Source organism: Manihot esculenta, chromosome 5 (assembly GCF_001659605.2).
Source record: "Manihot esculenta cultivar AM560-2 chromosome 5, M.esculenta_v8, whole genome shotgun sequence".
NCBI classification, from domain to species: Eukaryota; Viridiplantae; Streptophyta; class Magnoliopsida; order Malpighiales; family Euphorbiaceae; genus Manihot; species Manihot esculenta.
Window position 1 is genome coordinate 8,307,150 of NC_035165.2, and position 27,459 is coordinate 8,334,608.

Sequence of the window (27,459 nt, forward strand, 5' to 3'; positions counted from 1 at the left end):
TGAGTGATTTTAAGGTACAATAATTTTATATTATAACAGGTGAAATAAAAAAATAATAAATAATAAAAAAAATAAAAATAAATATAAAAATTATTTTTTTTTTATCATTTTCAATATATAAGTTAAAATATTAATAGATTGTGGTATCAAATAAAAAAATTTTAGTTAGTATTGTCTAAGAAATTCTAATTGGTATGGTCGAGGTTATTCTTTAACTTCTTCAAAATTGAGATTAAGTCACGTAGAGACGTGGATGATGGAGGAATCGTGTCATGAGGTGAGCCAGGAGTTTGAGAGATTGCGTGGTCCCTGGCTTTGCTACTACTGGGGAGATTTTTTTTTTAATATATATATATTAAAAAAGAAATACATAAAACAAGATTTCGACAGGGCACCCACAGTATAATTTATGAAATGGAATATGCTCAACCCAATAGAAAAATCTAGTTGAAATTTGACACTAATAATAATAATAGCCATTCAGAGCCTTAGCATCTCCTTTCTTATTAGCCAGCTCCAAATGCTCCACAAAATCATTAATATGCTTATCTGAGCTCCCTTCTTCCCCAACTGTTTTTCTAGCCATCTGCCTCCATTGTCTCGCATTCTTCTTAATCTCATAGCTTCTTTTTCCTTCCATTACTTCCTTCAAACACCTAATCACTTCTTGTTTCCTCACAACTCCTTTCTCATCCTCCTTAGCTCTGATTCCCACTTTCCAAACATCTTCTATGAACTTGGCATTAGGTACCTGGTCTGTCCATTGTGGGATGCACACCATTGGGACCCCAAGGCTCAGAGCTTCTAGGGTTGAATTCCACCCACAGTGCGTCACGAAGCAGCCTATGGTTCTGTGCGCCAGCATTTCAAGCTGGTCGCACCATGTCACTACTAGACCCTTGTTGTTTATTGAGTCACTGAACCCAGTTGGAAGTTTGTCCATTTCTGATTCTCTCACAACCAATAAGAAGTTTAAATTGCTTTCTTTCAATCCCCATGCAAGTTCTTCCATTTGTTTTACTGTTAAAGAAACCATGCTTCCAAAAGATACGTACACTACTGATTGAGCTGCTTTTGTTTCTAGCCATCTCAGACACTCTTCCCCAAGTGGATTCCATAGACTTGCTCCATATCCTTTGTCTCCTTCAATCCGGCCATCTAAGTAGAATGATGGAACCATCGGACCGATCAACTTCGCGGGCCAAAGTTTTGATATGCCTCCCGCCTCCTGTTTGAACATGCAAGTGAATTTGTCAGCGCTAATTAATTGAAGTTGATCGACCACTTTGCAGGCTACTTAATTAAATTTAAATAAATCTTGCAGATTACATCGACGAGATTTAGTACAAATCCCCACGTACCTTGCTTTCTAACCCTTCAAAGGTGTTTGCAAAAATCCAGTCAGCCATGTCCAAGTTAGAAAACTGACTCAATTTCATAGCCAAATAAGCTGGGTAACTCTCAGGCAGCCTGAGAAAAGTTGGCAAGTCAGAGTCGTATAATGGAGGCAGGCCAGGTAACAACAAAGGTTTATTATCCTCCAATTCCAGGGGAAGGGTGAGGAAGCCATAATGTATTCGACAGAAAATGCTACACACAGTTGCTGAATTTGTAAAAAATGGAGCTCCAAAGATGCCATGTTGCCTGGCGACATCAAGAACCCAAGGCAGAAAAGAATCATACACAATACAATTGACAGGAAAACTAGAGTTTTGGAATTTTTGAATGAGGTGAGATAGAGTGCTTGAGCCGTTGGCCTTGAAGGACTTGAGGTACAGGTCCACGTCCTTGGCCTGAGCAAAACCAGCTTCGTCAAAGCCATCGGAAATTGGTTCAACGGTGATATTTGGAGCACAGATGGATTTGACGGTGTAATGGGTAGTGGCTAATGTTGCCTTGAGACCTTTGGAAGCTAAACGCTTAGCAAATTGGAGAAGAGGGTTAATGTGGCCTTGGCTTGGATATGGGAGCACCACCACGTGCCCTTTGAACTCTGTTTCCCTCATTTCTAATTCTTTGGATGGCCTTTTCTACGCACCAAGATGTCCTATTTATAGGCCAGGAAAGTTTTTTTTTTATATATTTTAAGGGAAAATTACTTTTTAATCCCTGAGGTTTAACGTAATTAACACTTCTATTCCTCTATTTTGGCGACCCAACACTTAAGTCCCTCACTTTCTCTTCCGTCCAAATTCGTAGTCCTTCCGTCCATTTAAACCGTTTGGTCAAAGAGTCAAAGGTGAGAGATAATAATTTTTTCCAAAAATACCCTTCTCTCAATGTGAAATTTCTATTTTTTTTTCTCTTCCATGTTTTCTCCAGTTGAAGAAGAAGAAGAAGAAGAAAAAGAAGAGGAAGAAAAAGAAGAGGAGGAGGCATTTGGGTTTGGGTTTAGTGAGGGTTAATTTTGTCAATTCACGTGTCCCAAACGGCTATTTTGGACGGAAAGACTACGAATTTGAACGGAAAATAAAGTGAGGGACTTAAGTGTTGGGTCGTCAAAATAGAGAGATAAAAGTATTAATTACGTTAAATCTCAGGGATTAAAAAGTAATTTTCCCTATTTTAAATCCCTGTGTAGCGTCTCTACTATATATAAGAGTTAGAGGGGAGCAGAGGGATTGCGAACAATACCCTTAATAGTTTAGAATTATTCTACTTCTCTGAAAGAGTAACTTTGAAAATTATAAATTATTTTTTTAAATAGTTATTTTCTTTTTTTTTTCTTAAAAAAAGTTAAACATTTTATATTAAAAAAACATTGAAAACGACACTAAATTTAATTAATTGATTTTAAATATTTATTATTTAAATTATTAATAAATTTTATATAAATTTAAAATTCATAAGCTTTTTGTACTTATATTTTCTTTAATTGTGTTTTTATTTTATTATAATTCAATTAAAATAAAGCGATATTTTTAGCTTATAAAACTGAAAAATTTAAATGATGATTTTAATATGTCGTGGAACATTAAATTTATTTTTAAAAATAAACTAAAAAAATATTTTTTGCCTTTTAAATTGATTTAAAAATTATGAAAAGTTCATTTCATCTTATAAAGACCAAAATTTAAAATAATGATTTTAATATGTGATATAACATTACATAGTATTTAAAAAATAAAATAAAAATTTTTCCAATTAAATTGATTTTTATAAAAATGGATTAAAAATAAACAGAAAAAAACTAATAAAATTTTAACTCTATTTATTTTTTAAAATATATCACGTTTAAAATGAAAATAAAAACATAACATATAATCTATCTATAATCGCACTCACAGACTTGACTTGATAGTAAGTCTATCTGAGTAAATGTGAGAGATTTCAGGTTGATGTCTATAACAATCACTCAAACGCTCAATTTAGTAAACTTCAAAAGAGAACAAGTATAATAAATTGTTTTGAACTCCAGTGTAGTCGTGTAAGAAAAACGTGCCTTCATTTTTGTGAATCATTAACTTTTATACTGTAAGAAGATGAAGTTAATTACAGTATTTCCTAAAAGTCTAACAACGATGTGGCCGGTTAATTGATAAGGGATTTCGCCGATTAATTGGTCAGAAATCCCTGATTACATGAGTAAAGTAGATCTGTTAGGTTGTATCTAATAACGGTAACTTTATTTAAATACTCGACCTTTTCAGGAGAGGGAGAGAGTTTTGATAAAAAACCAAATTTTATGGTGTTTGGGTATTCTTTTTCATGAGTGAGACCGCATATCAGTTTATCAGACACTTACCACGTGACCCTGTTTCATGATGACAGCCCATGGCCTATTTTGGACGATTGTTGTATTACATTAGAGTTCCCCGCTGGTCTTTGATTCTTCAGATTTGAAGGTGACAATTATCTTCACAATCTTAGGCACATGACATGTTTAGATTGACCTTCTATACTCGTGTTGTTTTGTCTGCTTCTGCCCATAAATGACGATTGTCTTATTTCTCGAGCTGCATCAAAAATTATAGACAAAGCCATCATATAAAAACTCTTCTTCTTCTCCAAATACCACTACAACTTATATTTGTATTTTAGAAAAAACTCGACCATTCTTCTTTTCCATTCGAACTTCCTTACTTCACGATAATTCTTATTTACTTTCCCTTTTATGAATAGAAATATTTCTTCTTCTTCTTCTTCTTGTGAAAGTTCTACCTTGAGCTCTTCCTTCAATGGCCCCACTCGCACTCTTACTTTTATCATTATATTAAGGGCAGTCCATAAAAGCAAAAACATCCTGGTCAATGACACCCCTTTCGTATTAATCGAGAAGGACAAAATATTTTCATGACCAATATCGTATGCTTTCGAGAAATTTTTCGTGTCTATGCTCCCTCTTCAAGTGTTCACATGGATGATCAGATCCATGAAGGATACCAGTATGGTCTACGAAGAGCAGCTGAAAGTGAATTTTCATGAAGGTGTGAAAGTGATCGAGAAACATGTTATCTAGATTTGTGTATTGGTTGAGGACTGCAATCAGCCTGACTATATTAAACTTATAAAAGGGCTTTGTGCTGGCCATTATGTTGGCCTCTTTATCGGTTTCTAGTGCCAAACCTCTTAGAAAGTGGGTTGAATTGTACAAGATTGATTATGAGGGAAAGGCGGAGAAGGTAGTTGGAAAAGCGGTTTCCTTTTGAAAACTTTACCTGGATAGACGATATCTTCTCGGAGAAGGAAGGTGATGAAGATGAGCAATAGTGAGAGAGACAAGTTGAAGAAAATTCTACCGACCGAGTCTCTGCAGATAATGTAATAGACAATATTGATGTATCTTCGATTCGAGAGAAAAAACCTGAAGATCATCCTCCTATGTAATCTTTCATGATCTTAATGAAAAATATATTTATTATTTTCATTGAGTGTTTATATACTCTGTGCTCATTTATAACCCTCATCCGACCATTATCAAACAAGACTTAAATAATTTTTTTAAAATATTGTTAAGGGGTTAGCACTTGACAATCTCTACTTTTTATCGTAAAATTACTTTAAACTTTTTAATGGGACTTACACCCCGCCTTGTGCCTCATCCAGAGGATAATTGACTTGAGTCGCTTTTCGATAGAAATTTAACCTTTGTCTTTTGAGATTAACACTCGAAAACTCATCTAGTAGTTATCCATTTTAAAATATTTATTTTAAAAAATATATGTATTTTTTTATTAATTTATAATTAATAAAATTAAATTATATATTTTTCTAAACTATTTAAATTTCGGTCAAAATCATAAGAATTTTATTTGAATTGATGTTCTATTTTTGGCAAAAATAATTACAATTTCATTCAATATTAATTTTACTTTTTTATCATTAAGTGAAAGTTTAAACAGTACAGATATTATTTTTCAATCCATACTTTTTAAAAAATATGTCATGAGTTTTCAAACAAAATAACAATAAACTCGATAAAATAACAAATTATGTAATATTTTTTTAAAATTTTGACAGGCTACAAACCATATTACAATGTACTTCATAATCCACGTCCATAATGTCACCGCCCAAGTCATCTTCATCATCTGCCAATAACCCATTTTCTATATTGCATGTCTTATGCACATACTTTTTCCATGTTGCACGTTTTATGCACACATTTTCTGTCTTGTAGCTTCAATTCATGTAATGTAGTCTTTTTAGAACATGTTGAAACTTTTTTAACTTATCAATTTTTTGTGAATTTTTTTAATTAATTGATTATTGAAAACTAATTATATATAAACAATATATAAAATATATTTAATAAAAAACTAATAACTATAAAAAAGTGTCTAATACTAATATATATATATTGAAATTGAGAAAGTTGATTAATTGTAACTAAATCTTTAATTTGTTCTTTATTTTGTATAATCGAGATTGAAAGAATTCAAAATTTTATGATTTAATTTTAATATAATTACCATCATTCCATAATTTTTATCAATATTTAATTTTTTAGTTGTTTTAAAATTATTATTTATTTTTTTAAATATATAAATTGATTATTATAGTTTTATTTAATTTTATCATATTTTTAAGAAATTTTTTAAAATATCTATTAATATTTAATAAAATTTCATATATTTAAGATAATGAATTAATGTATATTTTTTTATTAGAATTACAAAAATATAAGGAATAAACACATAAGGACTGAAATATAACTAATAAATTATATTATAATTCTTTAATCGATTATTATTTTAATTAAAGTTAACTTTTTTTGCTGTTATCATGAAAGTGAAATGTGAAAACAAGGAAAAAAATAACAGAAATACAAGGAGTATTGAAATAGATAATAATTTATAAATTTTCATAAAAATTGAAAATTAGATTATAAAATATCAATACTTTATTAAAATTTCAAATTTATTTTTTATTTAAATAAACCTTTGCAGGAGCAGGACAAAATGGAATTGGCACTTTTTTTTTGTCAATGGCAAAATGCAATTGTTTGGCTCAGTGTTGATTGTACAAAGCATCTCCCGAGACAAAGTTGAAATTAGGAACGAGTTACTTCAAGTAATAAAGGAGCTTCTTCACTTTTCTAGCGTCGACGGCCGACATTATTTCCTCCGCAACTGCAGGCGTAACTGCTGATGTCATATACATGACGACACCCGTAGGCGGATCGACATGCGTCAAAGTGGGGTCAATGCACCCACCCATTGACTTTGTAACTATCAAATATATATACTGTGTGAATGAAAAATTATTATATAATCTTTATAATTAAAAAAAAATTTTTAAAAATATATTAAAATATTTTAATAATTTAAAAAATTTATTAATTAATTATCCAACCATTCAATTTGCTAGCTCCGCTGCTTCATATTTGATGCTTCTAATTTTCCTCATTTTCCATCCACAAATCTTTTCTCTCACTTCATTTATAGTGATGTCTTCTCACAGATTAAATATGAGAAATATGTAATTCAAAAAAATAAAACCATTTCATTTTCATGGGGAGATGAATGCTCGAAATGGGACGTTCTTCTTCTTTTTTATTTTTTAAGTTTGGTGAAATGGGACAATCTGATGAAGTGGAGTTAGTATATATTCATTTTCTTTGTTGATTGTATATTCAATTAATTTAATTATTTTTATTATAAAATTTAATTGATCATAAATAAAATTTAGAAATTCAATTAGTTTATATTTTGATTTAGACCCAATAAAACTGACCAGTAAATAAAAAGGAAAAAGGTTTGTTTGGCTCTCATGGAGGAAAAATTGAAAGTAGGGCAGGGGTGACAGACAGCCACTTGCTCTGTTTCTTATTTTCGCTGTGTCCTTTATTTATTGAAAAGCAAAGGGGGAATTGAATTGCACCGCTAGGCAATTTCTAAATATGTCTTGTGAAATTATTCCGTGAGTCATAAATAATGAAGTAAAATTGGGAGTCTCAGTCTCACTGTCCAACACTCAGCCGCCCGTCGGTGAAGTAGCCGCAAGTGAAACAGTTCTCACCAAAAGTGCCTAAAAACAGCCGCGTTAATTGAGCACGAACATCGCTTTTTTTTTTAAGAAAATATTATACTAACAAACGACAAAATGTCAATTTTTACATCAAGTGTTTGTACCAAACAGCTAGGTTAGCTCTTTTAAGTGTTTCAAGGTCCAAATAGGCCCTTAATGCTTTAAAATAATATATTTAAACTCAACAATTATAGATATTAGCTTAAATTGCGCCATGACTGATGTCTAGCTTAATTTGAGAGAAAGCGACAAACATCACTTATGGTACAATTTAAGTTAATATCTATTAAAGTAGGATTTAAATACGCCGGCTAATATAATATAATGAGAGTATATATATATATGAACAAAAACAAAAGAATGTCGGCAGAGTAAGCAAATAATTAATTAGGCTCGTCAACTCCCCAGATGAGTTCAGCCGAAAATTAAATACCTCTGTTTTCATGGAATCAAAATAAAAGAGTCGTCCTTCTCAAATCAAATTATTTTCTAAAGTCTGAGCGACTTAAGCTTCAACTTCGAAGATGATGGATGAACTTCTTTATCACTGACATTTAATTAAAGATGTAAAAAGCATGACTAAGGGATGGCAACGGATCGGGTATTTTTGGGTATTCGATCCGATCGAACTCTAATAAAACGGATTTGAATAGTTATAATCGGGTTTGGGACGGATTCGGGTTTTAAAAATAATACCCGTTATGGGTTCGGATTGAATTCGGGTTTTATGTACAGATACCCACCACCCGAATCCGTTTATATAAATAATTAATTTAATATAAAAAATATATTTTACAATAATATTTGTAAATTTTTTTATATATTTTTATTTAAAAATTTAAATTTAAATATTTTTTAAAAATATTAAATTTTTTAAATGAAAATTATTAATGAGAAATATTTTTTATATAAATTTTTAATTAAAATATATAAGATTAAATGGGTTCGGGTTTTATTCGGGTAATAATAATTGGATTTGGTACGTATTCGGATAGTTTAAATTAATTTTTAATCGGGTTCGAAACGGATTCGGATATTACTAATATAAATCAAATTTGGGTTCGGGTAGTTTAATTTTCGCGGATACCCTACGCGTTTACATCCTAATGACTATTGAGTCTTTTTCTTTATCATCTTTGATTTATTATTATTTTTTTTTAACAGTGAAAATCCATTAAAAGAATATTCAAATGCAAGGCGCAAGCTTTAAACTAAATAAGCCCAGTACAGGTACAAAACCACCCAACTTAACCCCTGGAAACCCACGAAAGCAATTAGGTAGCAGGGGTGACATTATTATGTTCAAATTAAAAAATCGTTTAAATTAAATTAATTTAAAATTTTAATTTAATTTTTTATTCATTTTAAATCAATTAATTTTTAATTTAAAAAATTTTAATTATTTTAATTCGATTCAATTTTAATTAAAAAAAATAAAATAATCAAATCGAACTAATTAATGATAATAGTATATTATTTTTAATAATATAGAAAAATTAGATCATATTTAAAATACAAAATATTTCAATTAAATTTAAAATATTAAAAATAAAATATAAAAAATAAAAAATTTATTAAATATCATAAAATTAAATCAAATTGATTTAATTTAATTTAATTTTTTATTAAAATTAATTCAAATTAATTTTTATAAATACTAATATTTTAATTTTTAATTTATTTAATTCCATTTGAATGTCTCACCTCTATCAAATAGAGTCGGCTTCAAAACAACCCGCATCAAAAACAACTCACTTGATGCAGCCCCGCAATGCAGAGACGCTTGAGAGGGGAGAGGCTCTGAGGATAGATAGCAGTGCTCAACAATGGAGAATGCATCAACGAGGAAGGAGAAAAACCTGCAGCCAGTCATTTATAAAAGGTGCAAAGAACTCGAGCCAGAGCCGGAAGAACTCCGGAAAATAGGCCTAGTACATACTGGAGGAGAGAAGACAGCTCCTTGTTAGCAAGGAGTCGCTACAACCACTACTTTTTATTAAAACAATTAGGATAGAACAATAAAATCATTAAAACAATTAGGATAGAACAATAAAATCAGATTCAGTGTGGACACTCCCACAAGGATTAAAGTCAACACTCGTTAGAATTTTCTAAAATTTAATTTTAAAAATTAAAATAATAAAAATTTATTTTTAATTTATAATTTAGCAAAAAGTATAAAAATAGAAAGGAATAAAGTAGATAAATGGGAGTGTATTTTTTTATGAAAATGAGATTATTTATAATAAAAAAAATAATTATTATAAACTGTTATCAAAATTTTAAAATAATATAATAAAATTATAACGGTTCGATTTAATATTAGATTTAAATATTAAATTTATAATATTTCATAAATAAAATCTTTAACGATTATAAAATTTTCAGGTGGCATAAAAATTTTATGAAATCTAAATTTATTTTACAAACTCTTCTACAGATCCATCATCAAGGGAGAGCTAAGACTGCATACACCGGCCAGTTGGCCGGACCTCCCCAAGAACCAGGACAAACTTTTGTTTTCTAGAGCCAAATTCTTCAGTTTATTCTTGAAAAAAGAGGTTTGAAGGGCCCATTATCATCTTTGATTTATTGAAACATAACGATACTATTACTGAAATATTAAGCATTTATAAGTAATAATTTCTAGATAATTGTTGAATTAAATATTTATATCTAAATTTTAGATATAGTTAATTAGAATATATATAAAATTATATAATATAAATATTTTTAATTTAGTAATTATTAAACTCATTAAATTTATCATGTTTCCATCTTTTAGAAATTTAAAATATTTTCATAGTTTTATGAAGATACATTTTGATGGAGGAGTGAACCCGAGCAAGAACTACGAGTCGATTGCTGCCACTGTCCATGACTTATTTAGTATTCCTTTTGACATGGATGTACAAAAGTTTCCAAGGATTCTCGATCCTCTAGTTTTAGAGAATTGCTATATTTCGATCAAAGGTTCAAGATACTCTATCTTATGTTCACTTTTTATTATAAACTTTTCTCAATCATGTCGGCAGCACATTTCTTAGCAAAATTAATATCAATCAAATATTTCTGTTGTTTTAATCTTTTAACACATCATCTATCCCATTGCCACTTAATAGCTGTTCAATGATTCTACCCTTTAAAAAGTAAAAAAAAAAGAGAAAAAAAAAGAGAGAATTCTTTAAAATGAAGAAATTTGTATGTGTTTATAAAGGTCTAGAGTGAAAATAAAATGGCTTAAAAGCCGAGGAAGAGATCAAACTCCTTTTTCATTCTTACTTCCCAACAGATTTCAGCTCACTTCGGTCTGTTTGATCTAAATTTTATGAAATAGTCCGATTCAAACTGATTTAAATAATTTTTGCACTCGCTTTTCACTTGGTTCAAAATAGTTAATTCAAATTATTTAGTAATTTCGTGCTAGCTAATATATATAATTAAAAATTACCGTAAACTTTTGTGCTATTTATTATATATAATTCGAAATTGTCGTGAACTTAAACCGCTAATGTGGGATGTCTATTATAAACAAGCAGCTAGCTATTATTTATAATTTGAAATTGCCGTAAACCTAAATCGACAATGTAGAACGTCTCTCACAAGCAAACAACTAACTATTATATATAAACCTAAATCGACAATGTAGAACGTCTCTCACAAGCAAACAACTAACTATTATATATAATTTGAAATTGCCGTAAATTTAAATCGTCGATGTAGAATGTCTCCCACAAGCAAGTGTGCTAACCAGGTCTCACACGGGTAACTCTGCCTTGAATTGGATACAATTGCTAACCAGGACCGGACTCTCGGATATTATAATTCGCTAATACCCCTCGGACGGCTCCACCTCATCTCACACGGGTAGCTCTTTCCTCGCAGACCCACTAATTTTGCATAATTTTTTTTACCCATAAGTGGCTCTGATACCAATTTTGCACAATTTTTTTTATCCATAAGCGGCTCTGATACCAATTAAAACAGTCTAGTTCAAATTGATCTAAATAATTTTTGAATCAACTTTTTACTTAACTCAAAATGATTAACTCAAATTATTTAATAATTTCATTGCGGACTATTATATACAGTTTAAAATTGCCATAAACGCCGATGCGGTGCGTATTCCACAAGCAAAGCAGCTAAATGTTACATTTTATGCCAATTTACCAAACTATTCCCATGCTCTTCTATTGCCACTGCCACTTCTCCACAATCCAGATAATCCTTTTATCCCTTCTATTTTTACACAGCAGCAGGACTATATGTTCTTCTGTCGTTTATTTATTTATTTTATCTTGTTAATTATATATTCTTCTAAATATTTCAAATTTAATATCCAAAACGATAATCATTTTTGGGCATATTAAATTCTGACAGAATTAAACATAGCTCAATTTTTAAAATTTTTTAAAATTCTTTTTGAAATATATTTTTTGCCTGCAAAACATTGTATTACAAAGGCGGCTCATGCAGCACATAATTTTACGATAGAAAATTAAGTTCAGGTAAGTTATAGGATGCCCATCCTGGGTTGAGCTAGAGTTGTGACCTTTGTTCGTTTATCAGAGAGTATTTTCGACAGCTTTATACTACAAGATCTTTGCTAAGCAGTGATAAAGGTATTATCCCTTATTCTCCCATTAGTCACTTCAACGATCAATGATGCTTTATTGTCCTGATGGTTTTTCTAGACAAAAATGGTAACACAAGATACCAATTAGGAGAATCTAACTCTTGCATATGAAACTTGTTTTTTTGGGGTTCAAGATCCTCTCTTACTACCACCATTGACCTCCTCTGCTCCACCGGGTAAAAGAGTTCTCCTACTTTTCTCGGCAATGAGTTTTCCCTCCACTGCTAGGTTGGGTTGCGGATAGTGTTTTTTTTTTTCTTTTTTTCTTTTTTTGTTTTGTGATGGTAGCTGGGCATGTTTGAGAGGGATTAAAAAAGGTTACATTTTTCCTGGTTTCTTCTTGTGTTTTGATTTGTTTTCCTCCTGTTTCTACCTCGTTTTGTTCTTCCTTCAGGTTGACATCCCTAGCTTCGAGGAGACATACAAGGGTTGGTGGATCGACAATCTGTGTAGCCTGGAATCTGTGGGGATGTTACTGGTGTCAATGAGCTGCATCCAGTCCCTTAACAACTACAAGAGAATGAAATCATCATAAGAGCTCTTCCGGTTAACCGTGGTCCCTGCCATAGGTACATTTAGCATGAAATGATTTTATTGCTGAGGAATGCTTTCTGTAAGTTTCTTAGACGTTGCGACACTTGTTGTGAAGTTCCAGATGTGTTTGGTTTCTTCCATTTTCCATCTTGATTCTATGGCAGTGACATGCAAATGTTGAGAATTTCTTTTTTTTTGACGGGTTCGGTTTGGGGGCTTGAGTCCTACGGTTTCATGGCTTTTGGTTTTTATTGGGCCTGGGTATCTCTAATAGGTTGGGCTTTAGTTGTAGATTTTTTACCCTGTTATTGCATCTGTACCATGTATTGTTTAGGGTTTTTAGGCCTTTCATCAATGATATCCTCTCATCTTTGCCACAAAAAAGAGAAAAGGAAACTTACTATGAGGTCCACAAGTTTTAATAAAATTAATTAGTCAGTCCCTATAATTACTAATTCCAATTAAAATATTTTTTATATTTTAAAATATAACCATTTAATCCTTCTGTTTATTAACAGATTCTATTAATTTAATGTAAAAAGTCAATATTACCCTTTATAATTAAAGAATTAGACATCATATCCCTATCTTAATTTCTCTATATCTTGAAGTTATATCATCGGCCAGCTGTAATGTATTTAATTGAAATACTTAAATCTCTCCTTTGTAATTTATTTTAAAATTTTCAGAGATAATAATTTCAATTTGAATTAGTTTTTATAAACAACTACTCTTCTTCTGCTGCTTTTATCTCTATGTTCTCATAATCAAATTCTAAGTTTTAATTTTAATTCAATTTGGATAGACAGTATTTCACAAGGATAATTTCATTAGTAAAAATGGAATATTATGCTTCAAAATTGAAAAGAAAATTTAAAAGAAATTATAAATATCGATAATCTTTAGGAGATATATTTTTCTCAAATTTTAGAATATGGTATTCTCTTTCATTTAAACCCATAAAACCTAATTCATTATACTCCTCCTCCCAATCAATTTCACTACCCGATCAAACCTCTGTAGAATTCGTTGTCAATTCACTCCTTACTATCGTTCCAAGTCTTGATGGAAAATGGACCAATATTCATTTTCCTTTTTTCTATATCAAAAGCCTCGCTCCATCTATTTTTCCCAAATCGCTTTATTCCTCTTCTCTAATCTTCCTTTATATTATCATCTATCAGCACCCTTAAGAGAAATAGAGAGAAGAGAATAAAATATAAAGGTAAGGAGAGAAATAAATAAAACTATAAAATTTTGAGAGAGAAATCGAGAGAAACAGATGGGAGGAATGACTAAAATTTTCTTTTCTCGATTCATAAAGGAACTAAAAGTAATTTTATAATTTTAAAATATTCTTTCTCATTTGAAAAAAAGATATGATTATTAATTAATGGAATTATTAATAAAAGGACAAATTAATTATATTTCAAAAAAATTAAGAATATTTTAACTGAAAATTAACTAACGAAATTATTAATAAAAGGATCAATTAATTATATTTTAAAAAAATTAAGGATATTTTAACTGAAAATAAAAATTATAAGGACTCATTAATTAATTTTATCTCATAATAATTTTTTTTAAAAAAAAATAGAAGCATGCTACCAATAAAATATGAAATTTCTAAAAATTAAATGGCTATCTCGTAACTATTTATAAGATTGAAGAGATAATACATAAGACTGAACAACAGGTAACAAACTATCCCATTCCTACCTTGTAGCTCTGCCAAGCACAAGGGTAACATCAGCCTAGTAGATTTCTGAAAATAATCCCTTACTAAGCAAAGGACCAATAAAGAACAATGATGCCTAAATATTTTTATACACAGTTTACCGGCTCTTTGTCAAGGATGTAAATAGACAGGTGAAAATCACATTATTTAAATTTGATTAAAATTATTAATATTTAATTCATTTTAAATTTAATTAAAATTTACTTTAAATTATCTAAATCTGTTTAATTTTATATATATTAATTAATAGTTTATATAAAAATATGTTTTTTATTAAAATTTTCATTTTAAAAATTAATATTTATAAAAATATTTAAATTCTAATTTTTAAATAAAAACATATAAAAAATTATAAATATTATTATAAAATATATATTTTATATTAAATTAATTATTTATATAAATAAATTTTAAATAATAAATATACTATATATCCAATTTAAAAAAAATTCTATATATAAAATTCAATTTGAATATTAATTTTAATCCCGATTATATACTATTGAAATCCGTCGTATCAATTTTCAATACTCTTTGCCATCCTACTCCCCGTCTTCATCTTTCGGGTCATAGATCTGCCTGGGTGAAAGACCACTGCCTAGCCAGAGTTTTTCATTGTATGGGCTTGGGCTATGTTAGGTGGTATGTTTGTAAGGCTTTTGTACTACAGACCACTGGGCCTTGTATGTTTTAACTCTAATGAAATTATCTTTCGGGAAAAAAAATGAAAAGTGAAAGAATAGGTAAAGCCAAAATGGTTTTGTGCAACTGGTGTAAACCACCATTTAAACACATGTCAGTACAACCAGTTAAGATGCCTCAACAACCCCACACAGCCAAACCATGCATGATTTAATGAGCCAAATGGTAAAATTCAGTTCAAAACCAGCGAGGACAATATATATAAAGAACAGTAATTTACACATAAGCTCCATTAATTTCATTAAGTAACATTCCAGAACAGACACCCACATATAAAGCCCAACTGATCTTTATTTGATAACATGAATAGAGAAGTTCCTAATTAGCAAAATAGCATTCTAAGGGCACTTGGTCCTGTTGGCATGGGTAGTCATGTCAGTGTAACATTTCCCACAGAGTTCTCTGCTTCCAGAGGTGCCTGGAGGCACGCACTTGCACCTAAAGCAGCAGGTGCCACATGCCCTTGTGCACACATTAGGCCTCGAGTGCAGGCTGCATCTCACCTGGCACAACCCTGCACAATCTGCTACCAAATTTTACTATTATCAGTTACAGAAGCTAACTTATCTGAGATCATAACGAGCAAGGAAAGATATGCGAGTAGAGAACAATAGGTCTACCCAAGAATGGCAAGAGCCTTCTGTTAGGTCCTTTCACCAGTTGGGTGCTTTGCTCTTCAATCTCCATATCAGATGAAACCTGTAACATTTCCAGGAGGTTTTTCATCAAGATATTATATTAGGATTAGTAGTAGTTTAAGAGACTAGAGTTCTCTACCTGGGCTATGCAGAAAAGAAAGATTGCCACCAAAAGAAGGGAGCGTAAAGCCATTTTGAAAGCAGCTGAAGATGTTTGAAAATTGAAATAATCAGAACGGAGCTGTTAAGAGAGTAATGGGGCACTGAGCCTGCTGACTACTGCGCCTGGCTCTTTATTTATAGGCGATTCTGGTGGCTTGTTCTCAATTACCAATTCACCCACTGGCTTTGTTTTTATTCTCGTTGTTGTCTTGGTCTCTGTACTTTTTGTTAAGCTGTGCCTATTATTTTCGGGCCAAGGGAACACGATATCGTAATTTAATGTTTAATTCTCCCACAACATCCCTAACTTATCACATCACCATTGAAATTTTGATTTTCTTCACACCATTGGGAAAATAAACTTATGGCAACCTGATTAAAAGAATTCACAATGAAGTGATTAACCAGTTTTTAGTGTCTATGTACAGGTGCCTTGAGAATTCTGTATGTTGTACAAAGCTGATCCGGTAATTAATGAAACTTAATTGGACATTAGCATAGTATATTGCAGAGAAGACCATGCATTCTACGTAAAAATAGTTCTGCATCTTCGATTAAAATAATTCTCCTCTCGCACTCTATTGAGTCTTGACAATGGAAATAGGCCAAAGAGAAGCAACCTAAAGCATTTTGCTGTTGCCTCGTAAATCTTATATTTACTTGGGGCAAAATCATAGTTTGGGATTTACTGAAATGGGCAGCGTATGGAGAAATAGAAAAGGCCATCTCTTCTCCTTCTCTAGATTACTAACAGGTTTTTGGAATTTAGAAAAAAAAAAAAGAAAAGGGGTGAATCATCAAATGGCAAAGAAGCACAGCTGTATCCAACAACCCAATAGTAATAATAACAATAATAAAATTTAGTCACAATTTTCGAAAGTACAAAGCAGCTTTTCAAGCAAGAAAGAAGCTCGTTTAAATCGTGAATAAGGGTAAGAGGGGCAAAGAAAAAAACTGGGTGCTGGCCTTGAATGTTCAGTCACAGTGAGCAGAGCAGATGACAGCTAAAACACATTTGGCTAAAATGGTATAATAAAAGATGTACGTCACAGTCACGTCTTCTTTTCGTCGCTACCCGCTGGCAAAGGAGAAAGAAATTGGGATTCAACAAGAGTTTTGCCTTACTTTCCCCGATCAGTTACGAGTCTCCATTTTTCAAGGGCCCATAAAATTTATAGGGTTCAAATTGTAATGGGCCCTCCTCGTGCTCTTCCGGGGCATGATTATTCATTTCAGATTAAGCATCAAACTAGGACGTCTCAAATATGCATCTATTTACAAGAAGATAACAAGATCCGCCAGCTATTCAAGTTACTGCAGGGCTAAAACCACTGCAAGATTCCCAAGACTCTGATCTCGGCAGTCATTGGGTAAAATGCCACTAAACGTAGAATCCCTCACAGGCTCGCTTTTTCATACGTCGTAAAATATATCCACTAATAGCTTGGCAATGGCAATTGCAATTGCAATTGCCACCGCGTTCATTTCACACCAACAATTCTCTATATTCGTGAAAATACTCATTATTACATCACGTGTTGCTACATATTCCTTCCCGTTCCAAACATCTTTTCAAGATCATGAAGTGTTACAAAAACTCAATCTCACAAGTACTGCATTTTCCCAATTGTTGAATTAGACACATCAAGGAGATTGTCAATAATTTAAACCTTTTCAAATCCAATGCTTGAAAGCCAGGAGTCGTAAGTGGTAAAAAAAAACAATTAAAATCCTCGAATTTTAGTTTAGAATTAAAAATTTTACAAAAAATTAATTTAATTAATTTATATTCTAATAATCCTCTTTGAAATCAAAATTCAATTGTTTTCAATTTAAAAAATATTTTAATTTTCATTTAAAAAAATTAGAATCATTCATAATTTTACAAAATTCTTTTGAATTTTAAATGAGTCATGCCAAAACAAAAGGTTAATGGTAATAAATGATGATTGATAAATTACGAGAAGTACTTTTGAGTAATCTTCGGCATCCACCAAAAATTATGACACTTGAAAAGAAAATACAACAAAAGGAATGAACCACCTAAGAACCAGGCAATGTAAATAAGATTAAGATGTCAGGCTTGAAAAGAAAATACAACAAAAGAAAGGAACCACCTAAGAACCAGGCAATGTAAATAAGATTAAGATGTCAGGCTAGCAGCACTAAATACGCAGATTGAGCTTAAATAATAAATTCTGTAAATTATTTACCATAAACAAACAGAAATAAGGAAGCTTACATCTAATTCTGAAGTCTACTAAAGCCAGGAAAAATGTTTACAGTGACACAAAACTGTCGGTTGTGAAGTTTAGTATGATCTCTCAACGTCAAAAAATCCAAATGCTCAGGTTGATGTGTTAGTTACAGCTAAAAAAATCTTTAATGTTTTAGTTCTCACCTATATCCGCAGGAAGAATACGAGAAAAAGAACAGCTCGTCATGTTCTTGCATATGACAAAAACTACCTCCCTGTAAAGTGAATTCAATTTTTCTAGAAAACAATGTTCACTTCCATCTCATTCATCTCGTATACATGATCTCTTGCATCAGTGAGAGCACTCTGTAGAATGAATATAATCAAGCATATGCACAAGAAGTAGACAAAATTGAAAAAAAAAAAAAAAATCCATGTATGAGAATTAAAGGCAGGAGTATTACCTGCCCAAATTTCGTGAGGAAGTTATTTGCAAGGTTTAAAGAGGTAATTTTCACATCTTCATTAGCCTTGAGCGCTTGGGCAATAGCAAAAGCCCCATCATCCTGTACACAAAATCAGTATAAAATAGTGCAGGACGTTTTCAATCTGTGAACAGATTCAATAAAATAACAATTCCTTACTCTTATTTCATTGAATCCTAAGTCAAGCTCAGTTAGAACTTCATTCACCACTTTCAAACTACGAGCCAAGCACATTGCACCCTGAAAACATTTTATGTAAATGAAGAACAGGAAAAGTAAGAATGAGTGACTAGAGTGACAAAAAAGGTGATAAAAGGATCTGAATTGAGAAGCACGAACTTCATCTCTAAGTCCATTTCCTCGCAAGTCCAGAATTGTTATCGTATTATTATATTTCAAAGTATCAGCAATATACTCTGCGCCTTTTGCTCCTATCTGCATGACATTTTCATGCCACATTATTGTCACTAATTATGCAACGGATTCACATTTTTAGATATGTGGATTTACCTGACACCAACCAAGCTTTAATGCTTTTACATTTCCATGAAACTTAAGAACTTCTGATAATGCCTTGGCTCCATCAGGTCCAATAGGATTATATCCAACTTCCAACTGTGCGTGAGACAATCCCAGATTAAAATGGACAAGAAAAAAGACAGATTAAACCATCGTAAAGAACAAATGACTCACTGTTGTAATGACAGAGTTGTCTTTCAAAACTTGAGCTATCTCACTGATGCCCTTGGCATGGATGTTATTTCCACCCTGTAAAGTTGATAGAAATCATTTGTTAAACATTCAGGAAGCAATTAAAACATCCATGCAAGTGTGAAGCCCTCTCTTCTCACCAAGTCTATTATTGCTAAACTTCTGTTCTGCTTTAGAGCTTCTGCAATTTTTTCCGCACCCTGATAAACATGTACGTAAAAAATGTCCACAAAACGGAAAGTCAAATCTAGAACCATCTTTATTGATTTAAAAGTTAGCCAATAAGCTGAATCAAGGATGCAGATGATCAGTCACCTCATCACCTATGTCATTCATGTACATATTCATCCAAAACAAGCTCTTGCTCTTTTTTACATATTCAGCAACATGAAAGGCTCCCTTTGCGCTAATTGAGTTGTTCCCAAGGTCTAGATGAGTAAGTTTTGCTGAAGAGGCACACACATCAGATTTACTACAATGGAATTTGGTGAGCTAAATCGACTGAATTTGGCATCTTAAAATGGAAATTGATAGGGTAACAGACTCACCTTTACTGTCAGATAAACCTGACATTAAGGCACGAACTCCTTCGTCTCCAATAGAATTTCCTTGCAAATGGAGTTCCTGAATGAAAACAACTTCACAGTGAATCATATATCCCGTGAAAAACATGTTTGCATATCCAAAATTCCAATGCTTGGTAAAATAGATATAATGATGTACACCCTATAAAACTTCAAATTGCCAATCAGGACTGGTATGAGGATGAGGGAATAATATACTAACTGGCTTTTCCCTTCCTGATCTGACAATAATAAAAAGAATAACTGAAAGTCTAGATCTGGTATTACAACCTTCATAACTAAGCATAGCCTACAGCATACATGCCATGACTCGTTGAGGCCACAACTCATAAGTGATTATCTGCCTACATAATCTACAGGTCGCTAAAAATCTGTTTTAACCTATTCATAATGGTGTACTGTGGAAAATAAATTACAGATATTTAAATAACATCACCAATCCTTCAGAAAAATTTATTAAGCTTGGACCACAGACCATATGAAGCCTTTTCAATCTCGTCAGATAACTTGGTTGATATGAAGTTGCTAGCTTTGAGTTTTTTAAATAGATCACTATTAATCAGATTGAGCAACCTACTGCCAAATACTCATGCGAAAGTCAATCACTCATCACTGTTAGAACAAATCTAGAACGTCATTAATTCACTTAAATTGAAAGATAGATAAATTGAAACAGAGAAAAAGAAAGAAAAGTAAAAGTTGTTATTACACGTACCCATAATGACTTGTTTCCCTCAAGTCCTTTAGCCAAAGCATTAGCCCCCAAAGCACCACCATAATTGCCACTTAACAGTGATAGAATGTCAGCAAGATTTTCCAGAAATAACATAAAGGAAGTGATTGGAAATATTCATCTAAAAAAAGCAGTTGAAGAACCCAACCAGTTATATTCAAAGGCTTCTATACATAAATTGATCATATTATTAATTCAACAGCATCCTTGCCCCCCCCCCCCCCCCCCCAAAAAAAAAAAAAAAAAACAAAAAAAAAAGAAAAAAAAAAGAAAAAATCTACTCACTTGAGATATATACTTCTTACAGTGGCATTCTCCAAAATTGCTCCAGCAAGACTTGTAAATCCCTACTTCCAGTTCCAAAAAGAAATCATATCACAATATCAATTTGTCAACCTTTGACTCTTAATTTTATTTTGTAGACAGAGAGGGGCTTGCCAATTTAGCTATAATCTTAAGAAAATTTTGAGGTATTTGCATACAGAATAATCAATCATGTTGTTATTAAGCTCAATCACACGCAGGTTTGAATTTTTCTTCAGCAAATCTGCAATTGCCTTTGCACCCTGCAAAGATAGTCAGCAACACTTCAGGCACATGGTCAATAGATGTGCCTTAATTAACATTTACCAACTATGTAGGCCTCAGAAATGTACTCCTCAGGCATCAGTTTGAAGCGAAAAGAAAGCTCACCTCATCACCAAGGTCCACACTGTTCATCTGGAGCTTTTCGATGCCAGCATTATCTACCAATATATCACATAGACTCTGTTTGCAACAAAAAAATAAAAAAAGAAGTTCGTAGCCCTGAATGCAAAACATTAGAAGCAACAATTTGAACATTGATGGAAAAGAATGAAAAATTGCAACCAGAAAAGAAGTCAGCACTTAAGTTTCATGTAGATAATCAAGCAGTGAAAATGAACAAAAATACAAAGGAGCATTTTGTACTGGCAACGCTCAACATGCTACTTCAATTTTAAGTCATTACATAACAACTCACATAATTCCAATGAATATGTTGGCCAACTGAAGTATCTGGTCTATATGTGCTCAAAGTTCCCCAGAGTAGTTGATGAGTTACAAATCCAGATGGTTAGTGTTCCTTGTTGCTTCATTCTATATATTGATCAATGAAGATCTTCATAAGGGCTTTTATTGGTTTTGCAAAGATTCCTATTTCTGTAATTTGCAGACAAAGGAAAGAAAGCCAACAGAGAGATATCACATAAGAGACTTATATGGTTTCGGTTTTGGTATACGTCGAAAAGTGAAAGATGACACAAATTTCAATACCAAAACCAAAGATTACAAGAGGAATCTCTAGGGGAATAATTGAATCAAGCCGAGTCGAACTTTGTAAAGGTCAGGCTCGTTTATTAAAAAATTTTATAAGTTCGAGTTCGAGCTCGACTAAAAAATTAAATACTATAATCGAGCTCGATTTGAGCTCAACTCGTGAAAAACTCGTTTAAACTAATAACGAAACTAATTGAAACTCGAGCTCGAAAACTCGATAAAAAGCTCGTTTAAGCTAATAACGAGTCTAATTCAAACTCGAGCTTGAAAGCTCCATTAAAAAGCTCGCTAACAAAACTTAATTAATTTAAAATTTTAAATATTAAAATTTTAAATTAAAAGGTTAAAAGTGACTTTAATAAAATTAAATATAATTTAATTAAAGTCTAATATAACAAAAACTTTAATTTAAAATATAATAGAAAGTAAAATCTTTATTTATAGAGGAGTTTTATCCCACCATCTCTATAAGTTTCCGATGTGGGATAGGAGATATTGTTTAAATAACCTAAATGGGTTTGTTGCAAGTGATTTTAGGAAAGTGGGTTTGTTGCCATTGACAATAAATGATTAAATTTTTTCTTTTTTATTATTTAGATTTTAATATTTAAATCTTTTATTTTTTTATTATTTAAGTTTTAATATTTAAATATTTATATTATATGAAAAATTAATTGAAATATATATAATAAATATATAAATTTATATATAAAATGTCTATACAGCTGAGAGAGGGAATTTCTTTTTAAATTATATAGTTCTTTTTTAAATCTGTATAATTTTATTGTTAGTACCAATAGACATTTTTACATAAAATTTATTAATATATTATAATTTATATTAAATTATTTTATTGTATAAAAAATACTATACATATAATATAAATATAAAATATTACATAAAATAAATATATTAACCTAAGTATAATCAATTTAAATTATATAATTATATATATACATTATAATCAAATTTATCAATAAAATCATATTGATTTATATTTAAATTATATAAAAATTTTAATTTATAAAATTAAGTGAATAATATTAAGTAGGAAAATAATCATATAAATACATATATAAACATATAAAAGTAATAATAATAAAAATAGTTTATTAAGAGATTAAATAGTTTAAAAAGAGCTTTTACTTAGAAAGACATATAGTGAAAAATAAATATATAAATTAATAATATAGTTATATAATTAAGGGATAGAAATATAAAAATTAACAATATATATAGTAAATAGATTAAGTGGCAGCATCTTAACGAGCGTGCTCGACGAGCATCTTAACGAATCTCTTAACGAGTCTGTTTACGAGTCTCTTAATGAGCCTGTTTACGAGTAATTTAACGAGTCTGTTCACGAGTCGCTTAATGAGCCTGTTCACGAGCCTCTTAACGAGCCTGTTCACGAGCCTCTTAACAAGCCTGTTCACGAGCCCGTTTCACGAGCCTGTTCACGAGTCAGCTCACGAACTTTAACGAGTCGAATATGACGGAGCTCAAGTTTGGCTCGTTTATTAAGCTCGAGCTTGGCTCATTTAGAAATCGAGTCAAGTCTGATCGAGCTTTTATCGAGTCGAGTCTTGAATAGCTCACGAATAGCTTGGTTCATTTACAGTCCTAGGAATCTCTCTTCATGTCTTGTCTTTTCACAAGCAAAGTAAATCAATATAAAGAAATCTTTATTTGTGTTCACCGAGTAAATTAGAGTATAGCCATAATTCAAGTCCAATCCATTGGTAATTGCAGATTAGGACACAAACACCTTACGTCTATACTTATCTTCAATTCCAAGGTTCAGCCTGAATTCTACATTAGTTATGTTGTCACTGAGAGTTTTTCACATAGTAATCACACAAATGCAAGTCCAGGTAATCAATGTTGGGTGGCCTTGAGATTGTAGGTTAAATGATTGAAATTCTATTTGCAAGACATTGAAAGAGACAAATGATAGTATTCAATTGGAAAGTGATTCATACTTCCACTATCAATTGTATGCATCCTTTGCAGAAGAATAGAACAAGGTCTAGTAATCAAAGGGGTAAAAACAAAAAAAAACGAAGTTAATAAGTACGAAAAATAAGCAACCCACAGATTTAATATGATTTACTTGGCTATTTCTACGACAGCTAGGTTTTTATTATTTTTTTGTGAACTTTCGAATAAGATACACTAAGAAATATTACATATTTAAATATCTAGAAAAAAATACAAAAAGACATATAATATTTGCGATAGTGGAATATGGTGTACAGTTTATAATATATCATTAAGCTCCATATCTCATCATTTACAAGTATAATGCAATGAAGCTGCAAAAGCAAAATTCAAAAAACAGCTTGCAGCTTGAGGAAACTCCACTCAGGAACTTTAAGTTCTCAAGAAATGCTAAAATTTTACTTGTTTGGTTGGCCATTTTTCCTGATCTCACTTCTTTTACTGTAGGGGATAACCCACTTAGGTTACTTCCTAGAAGTCCATGTCCTAGAAAGTAGGCCATTTGAACCAAAACAAGCCAATAATCTCTTGAAACAAAGGCAGCATCATACTAAATTCAAGAATGTAATCCACTACTTTGCAGCAATAAAATAGAAGAGCCACCAACATTCTTGTATTCCAAATCTCTAGCAACTAATCATATAAATAGAAGTGGACAGAGTCTGACCTTAGCTCCTTCATCTCCAATAGGGTTTCCAGACAAGTTTAGAGTTTTTAATACAATGTTTGACTGAAGAACACGATCAAAGGCTTTTATTCCTTCTGCAGTTATTCCATTTGCAGCAAAACTCACTTCCTCTAGAGTCTGAGAGCAGCTAAGATATATCCAGTCAATTCATAACAAATCACTTTTAGATGTACTAATAAATATAGTCTAACCAAATAAATAAGTAAATTTATAAGAAACAAAGAATCATAAGGAAATCTGCAGTGAACCATTAAAGAATTTAACCTGATTGTATGCTAAGCTCTCAGCAAGGAAAAATAGTCCGTCATCTCCAAAGTTACACCCTGATAAATATTTAAAAAAGTTTGAGGTCACATTGATATTGGACTACGTGCATTTATATGACAGCCATAGAATACAAAATTGCATCAACCAAACAAAAGAATGAAAGAACTAAATGCAAAAGAAGAAAAAAAAAATCATGCTCATTGCATTTGAAATGTCGAAGTTATGCTGTAAAAGTTGCTGTCTGGTACACTGTATCATGAAACAGACGTACAACAAGTCAGACACCTGGAACATTATTTTCCTTGCTTAATTTCACTTCATTTCCATTCAATTGGAAACCCTAATCCTTTTTCACAAAATACCAAACCAGTTACAGTCAATTAGCATCCTCAAAAGTCCCTGAAAAATTCTGATAAAGTCCAAAGACTCTTTGCTCATCAGCCTAGGACATACAGTAATCAAACGCCTAAAAGGGGTGCAAAATGGGGTATGTGTGTATGTGTGTGTGTATATATATATATACATATATACATATATATTGACAATAAACATTTGAATTCTGCCATACAAAAGAGAATATTAGAAAATAATGCAGATACAATACAGACATGCAGAAAATGAAATCTATCCTGAAAACCTTAACAGAAGCATATGACATAAACTGTCTAGTTGTTGCTCAAATCAATCTGGCAAGAATACCTGACATGTCAACTATGCTGAATGACCTAATTTCCTTGGCAAATTCATTGAGCTTCTGCTTGGACTCTCTGTCAATCTTTGCAGTGAGACCCGGAAATAAATTTGTGCCAGCAGCAAAAGACCAATTCATTCCTTTTGCAGGAGCCGAAGATTTATTCTCCACCAATGTTGGCCTTTTTGGCTTTGGCATCACGATTTTCTCCACCAATTTCCACAAAACTGTCAGCTGAAGACAAAAATTAGTACATCATTGGAGAAACAAGAGGACTAGATTGATCGGCGTCCACAGCTGTGATGAGAAAGCACATTAAATCTCATATTCCTCTAATCATAGTAAGCTCACTAGAATGACAATCACTCAAGAACAATCATCTCTATACAAATTAATTGGATAAATATATCACTATATTCCTGTCCAATCATCAAGACAATACTTCAAAATGCACCAAACTATCGATACACTTTCTGCACATTAAAATTGACCAGTAAAGTCTCCATACCGAAAGTAAAGGCCATAAACGCGCCGGCGGGCACGACAAAGGACGCAATCTGCTGGACAGGAGCACTACGAAACGCACTCTCTCCTTGAGACTGCCTGTAAACTCTACGGGCATTGGACTGCCGCCGTGAACCACCATCGACCGCCCTCACAACCAGAGTCCTGTACCTGAAACATGTTCGCCTAGAAGTAAACGACAACGCAGTGTTGGAGAAGGACACTAGCACACCGTGAGGACGACCAAAGGCGTCAGACTGTTGGCTAAGTGAAATCTTCAAGAAACAATGGAATTGTTAGTCCACATCTACAGAGTAGAGAAGAGAAAGATGAGGATAACTACGAAGCGATACATTTTACCTTAGGTTGAAAGTAGGGAGAAAGAGTGGAAGTGTAGCCCATAGGTGTGAGTGAGTTTAGATGATGCGCATAGAGCGTACAAGTTCTTATCCGAGCTTAGACAGAGCTGCAGAGACCGGAAACAGATGATGAAAGCGGCGGCTCTCCGGTATGTTCTAAAATCAGTGCTAGAGTTTCTATGTTTTTCTCTATCGGCTCTCTGACTGAACCACGGGTGCGAGAGTTTTAACTTCTTTCTGTAATGGGCTTGGTTCGGGCCGGGTCATGGTCAATTAGATGAAATTAACTTTGACGACTAAGCTCACCAAATGGCCCAATATAAAATATCGAGCCACTTTTCACTTGTAACCAGAATGATTATTAGGCTTTCTCAGCTTATTTATATCGGTCTGCGAAAAACATTGAGATATCCATTTTTTTCTTTTAGCCCTTTTTTAAGGTGAGATATCTTAAATTAATTAATGGTATATTTATATTATAACAATTTTTCTAATGAGTGTAATGTTGCACTTATTAAATACAGAAGTTTATTATTGACTTTGCAGTGGTAAAATAAAAAAAATATTTTCTATGTATTATTGTTCAATATTAATATTATATAATTTTTTAGACTACTAATAAAAAATTAATAATAAATAATGTTCCTTCTATTTTATAATATTTATCTAAATTTTTTTATTATTTTAAAATTACTATCCATTTTTTTAAAATTATAGTAAAATATAAATTAATTATTATAATTCTATTTAATTTTATTTTATTTTTAATAAATTTTTTAAAATCTCTTAATATTTAATAAAATTTAATATATTTAAAATGTGTATAATTAAAAAATTAATAAAAAATTATATTTTTTAATATATATAAAAAAAATAAAATGAATGAAAATTATAAAACGGATGAAATAGTTACACTATTACACTTATTAGAGAGGCATGATAAAGATTTAATTTTATTTTTAGGAGAGATAACCATATTTTAGTCTATATGGATCTTATCCCTGAAATTATAATAATTTCAGGTAGAATAATATTACACTCATTTATTTATAGTTTGGTT

At 31.5% G+C, this 27,459-nt stretch overlaps 3 protein-coding genes across 5 annotated transcripts; all 3 read right to left on the minus strand.

The window, feature by feature from the left end:
* Positions 1-325: 325 nt before the first annotated feature.
* LOC110614697 (UDP-glycosyltransferase 74B1) lies at positions 326-2,016 on the minus strand. Its single transcript, XM_021756319.2, has 2 exons — positions 1,362-2,016; positions 326-1,228 (listed from the first exon to the last, which is right to left on the minus strand). The coding sequence occupies exons 1-2, from the start codon at positions 2,004-2,006 to the stop codon at positions 461-463; spliced, it is 1,413 nt and encodes a 470-aa protein (XP_021612011.1). The 5' UTR covers positions 2,007-2,016; the 3' UTR covers positions 326-460.
* Positions 2,017-15,251: 13,235 nt separating this feature from the next.
* On the minus strand, positions 15,252-16,017 carry LOC110616044 (gibberellin-regulated protein 11). Of its 2 annotated transcripts, none has more exons than XM_021758349.2 (3): positions 15,858-16,017; positions 15,701-15,779; positions 15,252-15,603 (listed from the first exon to the last, which is right to left on the minus strand). In XM_021758349.2, exons 1-3 carry the CDS (start codon positions 15,909-15,911, stop codon positions 15,419-15,421), a joined length of 318 nt encoding a protein of 105 aa, XP_021614041.1. In that variant the 5' UTR covers positions 15,912-16,017; the 3' UTR covers positions 15,252-15,418. The 2 variants fall into 2 exon arrangements, with proteins under 2 accessions (XP_021614041.1, XP_043812772.1); XM_043956837.1 differs by having other exon boundaries at positions 15,252-15,606.
* A 2,022-nt stretch (positions 16,018-18,039) lies between these two features.
* Positions 18,040-26,590, minus strand: LOC110615336 (NLR family CARD domain-containing protein 3). Of its 2 annotated transcripts, none has more exons than XM_043956835.1 (18): positions 26,401-26,590; positions 26,045-26,315; positions 25,545-25,763; positions 24,843-24,901; positions 24,558-24,695; positions 21,284-21,358; positions 21,073-21,156; positions 20,876-20,937; positions 20,573-20,642; positions 19,822-19,897; positions 19,589-19,719; positions 19,414-19,473; positions 19,256-19,330; positions 19,073-19,177; positions 18,902-18,997; positions 18,722-18,802; positions 18,542-18,643; positions 18,040-18,443 (listed from the first exon to the last, which is right to left on the minus strand). In XM_043956835.1, the coding sequence occupies exons 1-18, from the start codon at positions 26,440-26,442 to the stop codon at positions 18,375-18,377; spliced, it is 1,815 nt and encodes a 604-aa protein (XP_043812770.1). In that variant the 5' UTR covers positions 26,443-26,590; the 3' UTR covers positions 18,040-18,374. The 2 variants fall into 2 exon arrangements, with proteins under 2 accessions (XP_043812770.1, XP_043812771.1); XM_043956836.1 differs by having other exon boundaries at positions 25,545-25,770.
* Between the last annotated feature and the right edge of the window lie 869 nt (positions 26,591-27,459).